At 40.4% G+C, this 13122-nt stretch overlaps 2 protein-coding genes across 2 annotated transcripts; one reads left to right on the forward strand and one right to left on the reverse strand.

The window, feature by feature from the left end:
• Window positions 1-586: 586 nt before the first annotated feature.
• On the forward strand, window positions 587-1217 carry LOC142174605 (uncharacterized). Its single transcript, XM_075240431.1, has 2 exons — window positions 587-909; window positions 992-1217. The coding sequence occupies exons 1-2, from the start codon at window positions 587-589 to the stop codon at window positions 1215-1217; spliced, it is 549 nt and encodes a 182-aa protein (XP_075096532.1).
• A 1030-nt stretch (window positions 1218-2247) lies between these two features.
• On the reverse strand, window positions 2248-5513 carry LOC142174606 (uncharacterized). The gene is made up of 7 exons (XM_075240432.1): window positions 5506-5513; window positions 4439-4967; window positions 4188-4264; window positions 3806-4078; window positions 3208-3385; window positions 2699-3100; window positions 2248-2616 (listed from the first exon to the last, which is right to left on the reverse strand). The coding sequence occupies exons 1-7, from the start codon at window positions 5511-5513 to the stop codon at window positions 2248-2250; spliced, it is 1836 nt and encodes a 611-aa protein (XP_075096533.1).
• Between the last annotated feature and the right edge of the window lie 7609 nt (window positions 5514-13122).

Here is a 13122-nt window from a genome sequence, read left to right on the forward strand (position 1 = left end):
TCAGGACCATGTGTCCTTAACTTTTGAACTTGAAACTCAAACTTTAGGACCAAGTGTCCTTAACTTTTGAACTTGAATATCAAACTTCAGGACCAAGTGTCCTTAACTTTTCAACTTGAAAGTCTAAGTTCAGGACTAACTTCTAACTTTGATATTTTCAAACTTTTCAGGGGACAAACTGATATATATGCTGATGATAATGGTGTGAGAAAGAATCCATACAAATTGTATCATAAAAAATCAGTCGTAAAATGTTCTTCCTTGAGTTCGGATAGTAGCTTTGTACTTGATGATAAGGTTTGATAATTCGCAAGGCATTTATTTTCTTTATTCTTAATTTATTATTTTTTAATTATTTTATGACTGATGGATTTATTTTATTTTTGGCCTTTTTATGAAGCATATTGGCATTGCCCTATATTATCTGAGAAAGAAGGAATGCTACCACCCTCGCGACCATCCTTTTCGTTTCACAACTACAGATATACCTTTTGATAACTATATGGTGCTTGTGTATAAGGATTTCAATGAAGATGCTGCAGATGAGTTTTGATGTGGTGATAATCAATTGTTTCTGACACCATATATGTGGGGTGACAGTCGTAGATGTGGAATTGCTTGGACAGAGGTTGACAAAATCTTTTTTTCATGTCGGCTTCCTTCAGAAGATGATAATGCTGTGACACATTTTCTTTTGGGGGTATTGGACTTGAATGAGAAAAAGATTGATGGGTACGATTCCATATATAGTGAGCCATATAAGGCAAGAATGAATCACATTGAAATATATGCACGCATGATCCATAACTTGCTAAAGTTCTCACAGTTTGAGAAACATCACAAGTCTTTTGGAAATGCATTCAACAAATTTGATATTCAGTGGCAAAGATCACCACACCAAACTGGATCGTACTTGTTGTTATTTGTTATATAATTTATATGTACTTTACATTTATTGTTTAATTGACTCCATATCTTACATTTTTCTTAGGACTGATTGTGGTGCATTCCTAATCAAGTATGTGGAGTTGTTGATGATGGGAAAGGATGTGGAGAAATTCCAACCTGAAGACATAAAAGACTTTAGAAAAGAACTTGCAGCAAATCTTTGGGAACATGGAGAGTGGAAAAGAAATTCTGGTTATGATACACCACCAGAAAATGTTGGCGACAGCTATGATAGTGAAAATGAAACTTGTTGTCCAAAGGAGTTGTAGTTTAGTTGTAAAGAAAGTTAGTTGTGGTTGATTTTTTGTATAAAATTGCTGTAAAGAATCCATATGAATTCTAAAATATCTTGTAAATTCCTCAAAAGGCACTTTTATTTTGTTTGCATAGCATAATTTTTTGTCACAACTATGCAAAATTACAATTTCAGAAGTAATATGAAGGCATCATGTTATTAATTTCTTTGTTTCTGTCAAGTATTGATTTGTCCATTGAGCTTATTAGTATTAGTTCAAGACCAAGTGTAATTGAACATCAAATTCAAAGTTAAGGACCAAGTGTCCTTAACTTTTGAACTTGTAAGTCAAAGTTCAGGAGCATGTGTCCTTAACTTTTGAACTTGAAACTGAAACTTCAGGACCAAGTGTAACTTTTGAACTTGAAACTCAAACTTCAGGACCAAGTGTCCTTAACTTTTGAACTTGAAAGTCCAAGTTCAGGACCATGTGTCCTCAACTTTTGAAATTGAATCCTTAACTTTTGAACTTGGAACTCAAACTTCAGGACTAATTGTCCTTATGTTTTGTACTTAGAACTGTAAGTTAAGGACCAAGTGTCCTTAACTTTTCAACTTGTAAGTCAAAGTTAAGTATTGTATGTCCTTAACTTTTGAACTTGAAACTCAAAGTAAAGGATAGACAGTCCTTAACTTTTGAACTTTGAACTCAAAGTTAAGGACTGCCTGTCCTTAACTTTTGAACCTGTAAGTCAAACTTAAGGACTGCATGTCCTTAACTTTTGAACCTGTAACTCAAACTTAAGGATTGTTTGTCCTTAACTTTTGAACTTTGAATTCAAAAGAAACAAAAAGAACGTAAGCATAAAGAAAATTTGAAAATTCAGACATTTGCTCAAATAAGAATAATCTAAATAAATCCAATTTATAGCAAAAACTTAAAAGAGTCGATAAACATAAGTAGATATATCTACTATTCTCTATGCTTTCTTGAAAATGGATGGACTGCCGGAGAATATATACAAGTTGTTCTATTATGACCAATTCTTCTGCAACGACCACATTTAAATGTTATTTTTTATGACTCGGTAGCTGGAATATGTCTTTTCCTTCTGCCTTCTACCTGGTGGCACTTTGAAATCTGGAGGTTTAACAATTTGTGACTTAACACTCTCTGGTACAATCCAAGAATCAGTATGTCCTACAGGATGTATTTGTCTTTCATATATTTTCAGCCAAGATTCCTTTAAGTACCAATGCGAGCAAAGGTTGGAGTTCTTGATGTTTCTCTTCTCGATAGCTGCAATTGTATGTATGCATGGTAATTCATCAAATTGAAACTGAAAACAATCACATGTTCTTTTGTTTAAGTCCACCAAGAAAGTTATTCCTTCTTTTTCAACTCTAGAACGCCATGAATCAACAGGGAAGACCTTCAATGTTGAAAAATTATAAGTTAGTACATTATGTTAAATTATATTAAAATCATAACCTAAACATAGAACATATACTTACATTCAAAGTAAATGCTAAATCTATCTTTTTCTTTAATTTCTCCTCTACCCAACAAGAAATATCATAAAAAGTTCCTTCTGCTTCATTTCTTCTTTCATAAAACCAATGTTGTAGCTTTAGTTGAATGAAATCCATCATTCTTAATATAGGCAGCTCCCTTGCTTCTAATAGGACAGAATTCATTGACTCAACTACGTTTGTTGTGAGCATGCCATATCTTCGTCGTAGACTACAAGAACGTGCCCACCTTTCCCGTGGTTCTTCCAACAAGTAGTCATAAGTCTTCTTATCTACTTTTGCTATATCTGACATGTATAGATCAAATTCTTTGCGCCTGTATACTCTTGCAGCACTTTGGAAAAGTTTTATGACCTCACTTTTCACTTTCCTTCGCTTTAGGTTCTACTCCAAATGATAGATACAAATCTCATGATGGCTTTCAGGATATACCTTTGCAATGCCATATGCAATAGCTTGATACCTGTCTGATAAAAACATTAAATTCTCACGGCTCCCAATTGCATTGCAAACTGAGTAAAGTACCACTCATAGGAATTGTTATTTTCAGATTCTGCTATTCCAAAGGCTAGTGGGAAAATTTGGTTATTTGCATCCTTTGAAACTGAAATCATTAAAACACCACGAAATTTTGACTTCAAAAAAGTTGCATCAACAGCAATCACTGGTCTACAATGATTCCAACCAGATATTGATGATTCATATGCATAAAACATATAAAAAAACTTGAAAATACAGTATAAAATAAGGTTAACAGAAGTTAAGGACAGGTAGTCCTGAACTTCAGGTTACAAGGCCAAAAGTTAAGGACAAGTAGTCTTGAAATTAGACTAACAAGGTCAAAAGTTAAGGACAGACAATCCTTAACTTAGAGTTATAAGTTATAAAGTTAAGGACATGCAGTCCTTAACTTTGAGTTCAAAGTTCAAAAGTTAAGGACAAACAGTCTTTAACTTTGACTTACAAGTTCAAAAGTTAAGGACATCCAGTTCTGAACTTCAGGATACAAGCTCAAAAGTTAACTGGTTAAAGACAACATGTCCTAAATTTTATAAAATGGACTAATAAACTTTTTTTTTGATTGTTTACCTGTTGTTGTCGTCTATATTTATGTTAGTATATGTTTCCGGGTTTTTACTTCTCATCATATACAAGTATGAAGACAATAATTCATAATTCTCTTCAGGAGTTCCTCTTATTAAAGCGGAAGCACATTGAATAGCACGCCACGCCTTGTGATACCCAATGTCTAGTCCATGCAATTTTTGCATTTCTGCTACGACAAAAGCTGGTGTAACTTCAAACCTTGGGTCTCGAAGATTGTCGATAATGTAACCACTAATCAACTTTGAAGTTTCATGCCTTTAATTAGCTTTCATAGTGTTAACAGAGCAATCATGATTTTTCTCAATCTTTGCTATCTTGAATAGTGTTAAATCTTTAATTCTGAAAGCACGCACACACCACCCACCTATCATCATTGCATTTCAATGAATATCTTGTTGAGCTTGATCTAACAACCTTAAATTCAAAATGTCCTTTAATTTTCTATATTAGAAAAATAGTTAATTATACTCTTCTTTTTGTCAAATATTGATCCCACTTTTATTTCATCCAACGAAGCATTTTCTCTTAATATCGTAGTTGGGGATTCTTTTTGTTTCAAATTTGACCTTCGTCTAGTTAGTTGAGTAGAGGTTTTTCAGCAACTTCTTCTATTACTGGTGTACTCTCTAAGACTTGAATACCCAAAGCTTGTTCGTTGTCAATCTCTATAATGCTTTGTCCTTCTACTTGAATAGAATCAAATGTTTGAAACACCTCTTCAGTTATTGGTTGAGCTTCAACCACATCTATTTCCATTATTTGTTGGCATTTGTCTTGATTGTCTTGTTGAGTTTCTGTATTGACATGTTCAAAGGTGCTTGTAGAATCAAAAACTCTTTTCGAAATATCAACAATGAAACGACAGCCCTTGAAGAGTGAATGACTTTTTAGTAACTCTATACATGTGTGAAGATCTAAATCTTTGGATACAAGCATTCCCTTGCTTGTTCCCAGATTGATATCAAACCATATCATTGCTTCAAACTTGTCTCTATCTAATTCAATAACTTCAAAGATATGTTTAATGAAATCTTCAAACCAAATTGTCTCAGGTACTTGAACAAGCTTTGTTTGATGATCAAGATACTTATAGTCTTCAGTCCATCTACCATTAAAAGCAACTATAATGCATATTGTTTCCATCCTGCAAGTCAAGAGAATGGGAAACTCAGGACATATTTTATAGAGCAATCCTTGTATAATTAAGAACTGGTACTGTAAGTTCAAGACCAAGTGTCCTTAACTTTTGAACTTGGAATTTAGAATTCAAAGTTAAGGACCAAGTGTCCTTAACTTCAGGACCAAGTGTCCTTAAATTTTTAACTTGGAACTCAAAGTTCAGGACCAAGTGTCCTTAACTTATGAACTTGGAACTTAAAGTTCAGTACCAAGTGTCCTTAAGTTATGAACTTGGAACTGTAAGTAAAGGAACAAGTGTCCTTAACTTTTGAACTTGGAAATAAAAGTTCAGGATCAAGTGTCCTTAACTTTTGAACTTGGAATTCAAAGTTAAGGACCAAGTGTCCTTAACTTTTGAACTTGAAACTTGAAGTTAAGGATTGCCTGTCCTTAATTTTTTAACTTGGAACTCTAAGTTAAGGACCAAGTGTCCTTAACTATTGAACATGAAGTTAAAGTTCACGACGAAGTGTGACGACCCGGCCAGTCGTCTCATGAGTTACAGCTCCATTTCCCCTATTTCTACTTTTTATTGATTTGTTTATCGGTTCTATATGTGATCGGGTAGGTTGGCTCAGGTTCGGAAAGGTTTTGAGAAGGTTTGAGACATTTAGTCTCTTTTGAGGGTGCTTAGGTTGGAAAAGACAATCAGATGTTGACTTATATGTTAGAGGGCTCGAATGTGAGTTCTGATGGTTTGGATAGCTTCGTGAGGTGATTTGGGACTTAGGAGCGTGATCTGGATGTATTTTGGAGGTCCAGAGTAGATTTAGGCTTGAATTAGCAAAATTGGATTTTTGGCATTTTCTGGTTGGTAGGTGAGATTTTGATATAGGGGTCGGAATAGAATTCTGGGGGTTGTAGTAGTTCTATTGGGTCATTTGGGAGGTGTGTGGAAAATTTCAAGTCATTCGGACGTGGTTTGGTATACTTTTCAATCAAAAGCGTAATCCGGAAGATTTTGGAAACTTAGGCTTGAATCCGATGTGTTTTGGTTGGTTCGATGTTGTTTGAGGTGTTTTGAAGATTGGTACAAGTTTGGATGGTGGTATATGACTTTTTTGTTCCTTTGGTTGGGGTCCCGGGGGCCTCGGGGTAATTTTGGGTGGTTGACGGAAAGAATGGAAGTTTGGAATGGCAGCTGAAGTTAGAATCTACTTTCATAACCGCATCTGCGGTTGGGAGGCCATAGGTGTGACCCCCGCAAATGCAGAAAAGAGTCACAGAAGCGGAAGATGGTGAAGTTGGTAGGAACCACAGAAGCGGTAGAAGAACCGTACCTGCGATGGCGTAGGTGCGAGTTAGGCATCGCAGATGCGGAGTCTGAGTGGTTTAAGTGAAAACCGCAGAAGCGGTTCAAGGACCGTAAAAGCGGTACTGCAAAAGCGGGATTTTGGCCACAGATGCGAAATCCCTAGGCCATAAGGTATAAATTATTTCCTTCGCGATTTTTGAGCTATTTAACCATTTCTAAGTCGGCTTTTGGAGCTTTTTGGGCGATTTGAAGAAGTATTTCAAGGGGATTTCATTAAGGTAAGGATTTTGGACCTAAAACTCATTTCTATGGTATTATTTCACGGATTAGAGCAGTAATTAATGAAATTTAAGGGTTAAAGTTGGGGAAACTAGGGCTTGGTATTGGAGACCTAGACTTGAGGATTTGAGGGTCCATTTATGGTCGGATTTTGGGACTTTTGATTCATATGAACTCGTGGGGTGATAAGGAATCTGTTGATGTAAATTTCATCGAATTCTGAGACGTGGGCTCGGGGGTTGGGTTTTGGTAATTTCGGGATTTGTGTTGTAAATTGAATATTTTAGCTTAGGCTTCGTTCCCTTAGCATATTTACGTCGTGATTCTGATTTTGGATAGATTTAATGCGAGTTGAGGCCGATTCGAAGGGCAAAGGCATCGCGGGCTAGAGTTTGGATCGGATTGAGGTGAGTAATGATTATAAATGTTGTCCTAAGGGTATGAAACCCCGGATTTGCACATTGTTGTGCTATATTGAGGTGACGCACACGCTAGATGACGAGCGTGGGGTCATGCACTATTGGGGATTGTGACTTATTACATCCCAAATGATTGTTTTATCGCGTAAATGATTGAAAACTATTTGCTATCATCTTGTTTTGGGTTGAATGCCTTATTTGGGCCTCGTGCTGACTATTTGGACCCTTAGGGGATTTTTACTGATATTTCCTTATTGTGTTGACTTTATACTTGAACTCAGTCATGTTATATTCTACTATTTTCATAACGCAACCATGTTTACTCTGCTTTAACACTTAAATGATATTTTAATTGATACGTTGGGCTGAGCATCATTTTTTATTGTTGCCCGAGTGGCTTGTGAGATTCTGATTGAGTAAGGCCGAGGGCCTATGTTGTGAGGAAACACTGATTAGGATTATGAGGTCGAGGGCCTGAGATTTATACGCCACGAGTTGGCTTGTTGATATGAGGCCGAGAGCCTATGTGATTATGCCACGAGATGGCTTGATATTACGTTTGGGCCGTAAGGGGCCCCTTCAGGAGTCTGCACACCCCCAGTGAGAGTGAGTACCCATTGTGATATGAGATAGAGCCCGAGGGACTGGTATTGTTCTATGTGTTTCCCGAGGGGCTGATTCTATTGGTATTGTGCCTCGAGGGGCGGTTCTTTATGTGTTTACCTTTTCTAGTTTCCTATCTTTTACTTGCTTAACTATTTAAAAAGGCATTTTAAGAAGCTTAAACTGAACTAAAGTGACTTTGCATATTTTCACTGTTTCATTACTTTTACTGGCTTTTACTGCTTCCTTATAGCCGGTAATGTGCTTTACGTGATTTCTTATTACTCAGTCTTCATTTATTATTATTACTCACTGAGTTGGAGTACTCACTTTACTCCATGCACCCCGTGTGCAGATTCAGGCGCTTCAGGTCCCGCTAGCGAGTGTTGATCCTTCCAGCTCAAGTGGATTCAGAGATTCTCTAGGTAGCTGCTGGGGTTCGCAACCCAAAGCTTCTTCCCTTATCTTATTTTCTCTGTTTTAGCTCTGTATTAGGCGATATAGACTCATCAAACTTGTAGTATATTGATAGATGCTCATGACTGGTGACACCCCGATGTCGGGCTGTGTTGGTTTTAATTTCGCAAATTGTATTGTCACTACTTATTTTGGGATTTTATCATGTTTAAGACTTAATTGTATTATCTTAACTGCTTAAAAGGGAATTGGGAATGTGACGGCTAGCCTTGTCTTCACGAGAGGCACCATCATGACCGGGTCCGCGTTTAGGATCGTGACAAGTTGGTATCAAAGCCTAGGTTACATAGGTCTCACGAGTCATGAGCAGGTTTAGTAGAGTCTCACGGATCGGTATGGAGATGTCTGTATTTATCCTCGAGAGGCTGCAAAACCTATAGAAAAAACTTCATATTCTTGAAATTCTTGTCGTGCAAATCTGTTGATCCGGGTACTAAACTTTTGTTATTCTATTCTCTCACAAATGGTGAGGACACGCGCTACCGGTCAGGATGGACGACCACCAGTACCACCAGTTGTGGCCACTAGAGGTCGAGGACACCGTCGTGGTCGCAGTAAGGGCAGAGGTTTGGTCTGCACAACATCTAGGGCAGTACCTGCAGATCCACCAACCGCCCCAGTTTAGGATCAGGTCTCAGTTGTGGACGCTCCAGCAGCACCAGCTCAAGCACCAGTTATGCCATTGTGATTCCGGTTCTTCAGGAGGCCTTGGCTCAGATTCTATCAGTTTGCACTGGCCTAGCTCAAGCGGTCCCAGTTACTACAACCGCAATTACTTCCTAGGCCGTGGGAGGCACTCAGACTTCCGCCGCTCGCATACCTGAGCAGGTCATGTAGGGACTTCAGACACCGGGGGCGCATCCAGCTTAGTCAGTTGCAGCTGCTCAGAACTATGTAGTTCCTGCCATGCTAGAGGACGAGCAGCGTAGGTTGGAGAGGTTTGGTAGACTTCAGCCTCCGACCTTCAGCAGTGCAGTGGGTGAGGATGCCCAGGGTTTCTTGGATAAGTGTTAGAGGATGCTTCGTACAGTGGGTATTCTGGAGACCAGTGGGGTCGCTTTCACTACTTATCCATTTTCTGGAGCTGCCTTCACTTGGTGGGAGGCTTTTGAGAGGCGTAGGCCTATTGATGCAGCACCCCTTACCTGGTAGTAGTTCTCTGTTCTCTTTCTGGAGAAGTATGTGCCATAGTCTCGCAGAGAGGAGCTACGCAAGCAGTTTGAGTGGTTGTGTCAGGGAGAGATGACTGTGACGCAGTATGATATAAGGTTCTACGAGTTAGCTCGCCATGTTATTTGGTTGGTTTCGACAGATAGAGAGAGGATTAGGAGGTTTGTTGATGGCCACACTTATCAGCTTTGTATTCTCATGACCAGAGAGAGGGTGACTGGTGCGACTTTTGAGGAGGTTGTAGACATTGCTCGTGAGATTGAGTTAGCTCATCACCAGGAGCGAGAGAAGAGGGAGTCCAAGAGGCCTCGAGGAACTGGTAGTTATAGTGGTGCTCCTTTGAGAGGTCAGTTTCAGCACGACAGAGGCCGTCCATTTAGGCATGCTCAGCCAGCTCGCCCAGGTTATTGTGGGGCGTCATCAGGTCATGGTTCTCACAGTTCTCATCAGGGTCAGTCATCACTTAGTAGCCTTTCCAGCTCAGAGTTCGTCCTGTGCTCCATCAGTTTAGGGCTCTTCTATGCCAGGTGCATCTGTTAATCATTTCAGTGCGAGGGGTTCCCTTCAGTCCCTCTCTAGCACCTGGGAGTTGCTATGAGTATGGGGAGATGGGTCATATGTGGAGGCTGTGTCCTCGTCGTCTTGCAGTTTCATCTCAGCAGAGGAGTCAGTCATCGGCTTCAGCACCAATTACTTCACCACCACCCACCTAGTTAGCTAAGGGTGGAGGTCAGTCAGCTAGGGGTCGCCCTAGAGGGGGAGGTCGATCAGGTGGTGGTCAGGCTCGTTTCTATGCACTTCCAGCTAGACCCAATGCTATTTCTTCCGATGATGTTATTACATGTATTGTTTCAGTCTGCCACAGAGATGCCTTTGTATTATTTGATCCCGGTTCCAGCTTTTCTTATGTGTCATCATACTTTGCTCGTTATTTGGATACGCCCCGTGGATCTCTTGTTTCACCTGTTCATGTGTCTACTCTAGTAGGCAATACTGTTATTGGAGACTGTGTGTACCAATCATGTGTGGTGACTATTGGGGGTCTGGAGACCCGAATGGATTTTTTATTATTATGTATGGTGGATTTCGATGTCATTTTGGGCATGGATTGGCTATCTCCATGTTGTGCTATTCTGGATTGTCATGCCAAGACAATCTCATTGGCTGTATCAGGTATGCCACGAATTGAGTGGCGAGGTTTGACTGATTATGTTCCCAGTAGGGTAATCGCATTCTTAAAGGCCCAACATATAATTGGGAAGGGTTGCCTTTCGTATCTAGCCTTTGTGAGGGATGTCGGTGCAGAGACTCCCAATATTGATCCGTTACAGTTGTTAGGGATTTTCTCGATGTGTTTCTTGCAAACATGTCGGGCATGCCACTGACAGAGATATTGATTTTGGTATTAACCTGGTGACGGGCACTCATCCCATTTCTATTCCGTTGTATCGTATGGCACCAGTGGAGTTGAAGGAGTTAAAGGAGCAGCTTCAGGAACTTCTTGATAAAGGGTTCATTCTGCCTAGCGTGCCACCTTGGGGTGAGCCAGTTCTATTTGTGAAGAAGAAAGAAGGCACTATGAGGATATGCATTGATTATAGGCAATTGAACAAAGTAACAGTTAAGAACAAGTATCCTTTGTCTCGCATTGATGATTTATTCGACCAGCTTCAGGGAGCGAGAGTGTTATCCAAGATTGATCTCCGTTCAGGTTATCACAAGTTGAAGATCAGGGACTCGAATATTTTTAAGACATCTTTCATGACCCGATATGGTCACTATGAGTTCTTGGTGATGTCTTTTGGGTTGACCAATGTCTCAGCAGCGTTCATGCATTTGATGAATAGCATGTTCCGGCCTTATCTCGACTCGTTTGTCATAGTCTTCATTGATGATATTTTGGTGTATTCGCGTAGTTAGGGGGAGCACGCGGAGTATTTGAGAGTCGTGTTGCAGAGATTGAGGGAGGAGAAGCTTTATGTAAAATTCTCCAAGTCTGAGTTTTGGCTCAGTTCAGTGGCATTCTTGGGGCACGTGGTGTCCAGCGAGGGTATTCAGGTTGATTCGAAGAAGATAGAGGCAGTTCAGAGTTGGCCCAGACCGTCCTTAGCCACAGAGATTCGCAGCTTTCTTGGTTTGGCAGGTTATTGTTGCCGGTTTGTTCAGGGATTCTCATCTATCGCATCGCCTTTGACCAAGTTGACTCAGAAGTGTGCTTCATTTGTATGGTCGGATGAGTGTGAGGAGAGCTTTCAGAAGCTCAAGACAGCCTTGACCACAACTTCAATGTTAGTATTACCATTAGCTTCAGGTTCATATACCGTGTATTGTGATGCTTTGAGAGTTGGTATTGGGTGTGTGTTGATGCAAGAGGGTAGAGTTATTGCTTATGCTTTTCTGTAGTTGAAGCCCCATAAGAAGAACTACCCCGTTCATGATTTGGAGTTGGCTGCCATAGTTCACGCGTTAAAGATTTGGAGGCATTACTTGTATGGTGTGTCTTGTGAGGTGTTTACTGATCATCATAGCCTCCAGCACTTGTTCAAGCAGAAGGATCTCAATTTGAGGCAGCGGAGATGGTTGGAGTTGCTAAAAGATTATGATATTACTATATTGTATCATCCGGAAAAGGCCAATATGATGGCCGATGCTTTGAGCCGAAAGACGATGAGTATGGGGAGTTTGGTATATATTCCAGTTGGAGAGAGACCTTTTGCAGTTGATGTTCATGCCTTGGCCAATCGGTTCATGAGGTTAGATATTTCGGAGCCTAGTAGGGTATTGGCTTGTGTGATTTCTTGGTTTTCCTTATATGATCGCATCACAGAGCGCCAGCATGATGATCCGCATTTGCTTGTCCTTAAGGACAGATTTCAGCACGATGATGGCAGAGATGTGACTATTGGTGATGATGGGGTGTTGAGGATGCAGAGCCGGATTTGTGTGCCCAATGTGGATGGGCTTCGAGAGTTGATTTTGGAGGAGGCCCATAGCTCACGGTATTCCATTCATTCGGGTGCCGCGAAGATGTATCAAAATCTGAGACAACATTATTGGTGGAGGAGAATGAAGAAAGACACTGCGGGATTCGTAGCTCAGTATCTCAATTGTCAGCAGGTGAAATACGAGCATCACAGACCGGGTGGCTTGCTTCAGCAGATGGATATTCTAGAGTAGAAGTGGGAGTGGATCACTATGGATTTTGTAGTTAGACTTCCACGGACTTTGAAGAAGTTCGATGCTATTTGGATGATTGTGGATCGGCTGACCAAGTCCGTGCACTTCATTCCTGTGTGTACTACCTATTCTTCAGAGAGATTGGCAGAGATCTATATCCGGGAGATTGTTCGTTTGCATGGTGTCCCAGTTTCTATCATTTCAGATAGGGGCACTCAGTTTACATCGTAGTTTTGGAGGTCTGTGCAGCGAGAGTTGGGTACTCAGATTGAGTTGAGCACATCTTTTCACCCTCAGACGGACAGGCAGTCCGAGTGCACTATTCAGATTTTAGAGGACATGTTGCATGTTTGTGTCATTGATTTTGGAGGGTCATGGGATCAGTTCCTACCGCTTGCAGAGTTTGTTTATAACAACAGCTACCGGTCGAGTATTCAGATGGCTCCATATGAGGCTTCGTATGGGAGGCGGTGTAGATCTCCAGTCGGTTGGTTCGAGCTGGGTAATGCTAGGCTATTGGGGACAGACTTGGTGCAGGATGCTTTGGAAAAGGTGAAGGTAATTCAGGAGAGGCTTTGTACAGCGTAGTCGAGACAAAAGAGTTATGCTGATAGGAAGGTTCGAGATATGTCCTACATGGTTGGTGAGAAGGTTCTGTTGAGTCCTCGGTTCATTGGGCCTTTTGAGGTACTTCGGAGGATTGGGGAGGTGGCTTATGAGCTTGTTTTGCCACCCAGCTT

This window comes from Nicotiana tabacum, chromosome 20 (genome assembly GCF_000715075.1).
Source record: "Nicotiana tabacum cultivar K326 chromosome 20, ASM71507v2, whole genome shotgun sequence".
In the NCBI taxonomy this organism is placed as follows: domain Eukaryota; kingdom Viridiplantae; phylum Streptophyta; class Magnoliopsida; order Solanales; family Solanaceae; genus Nicotiana; species Nicotiana tabacum.

What these genes read in the sequence shown, in the direction of transcription:
- LOC142174606 (XM_075240432.1), bottom strand. An exon ending in AAGTCTTAGAGAGTACACCA is followed by an intron (nt 4,265 to 4,438) that starts GTAATAGAAGAA and finishes TTTCTAATATAG; the next exon opens with AAAATTAAAGGACATTTTGA. An exon ending in AATATAGACGACAACAACAG is followed by an intron (nt 3,386 to 3,805) that starts GTAAACAATCAA and finishes GAATCATTGTAG; the next exon opens with ACCAGTGATTGCTGTTGATG.
- LOC142174605 (XM_075240431.1), top strand. Translation starts at nt 587, where the DNA reads ATGTGGGGTGACAGTCGTAGATGTGGAATTGCTTGGACAGAGGTTGAC. An exon ending in TCACCACACCAAACTGGATC is followed by an intron (nt 910 to 991) that starts GTACTTGTTGTT and finishes CATTTTTCTTAG; the next exon opens with GACTGATTGTGGTGCATTCC.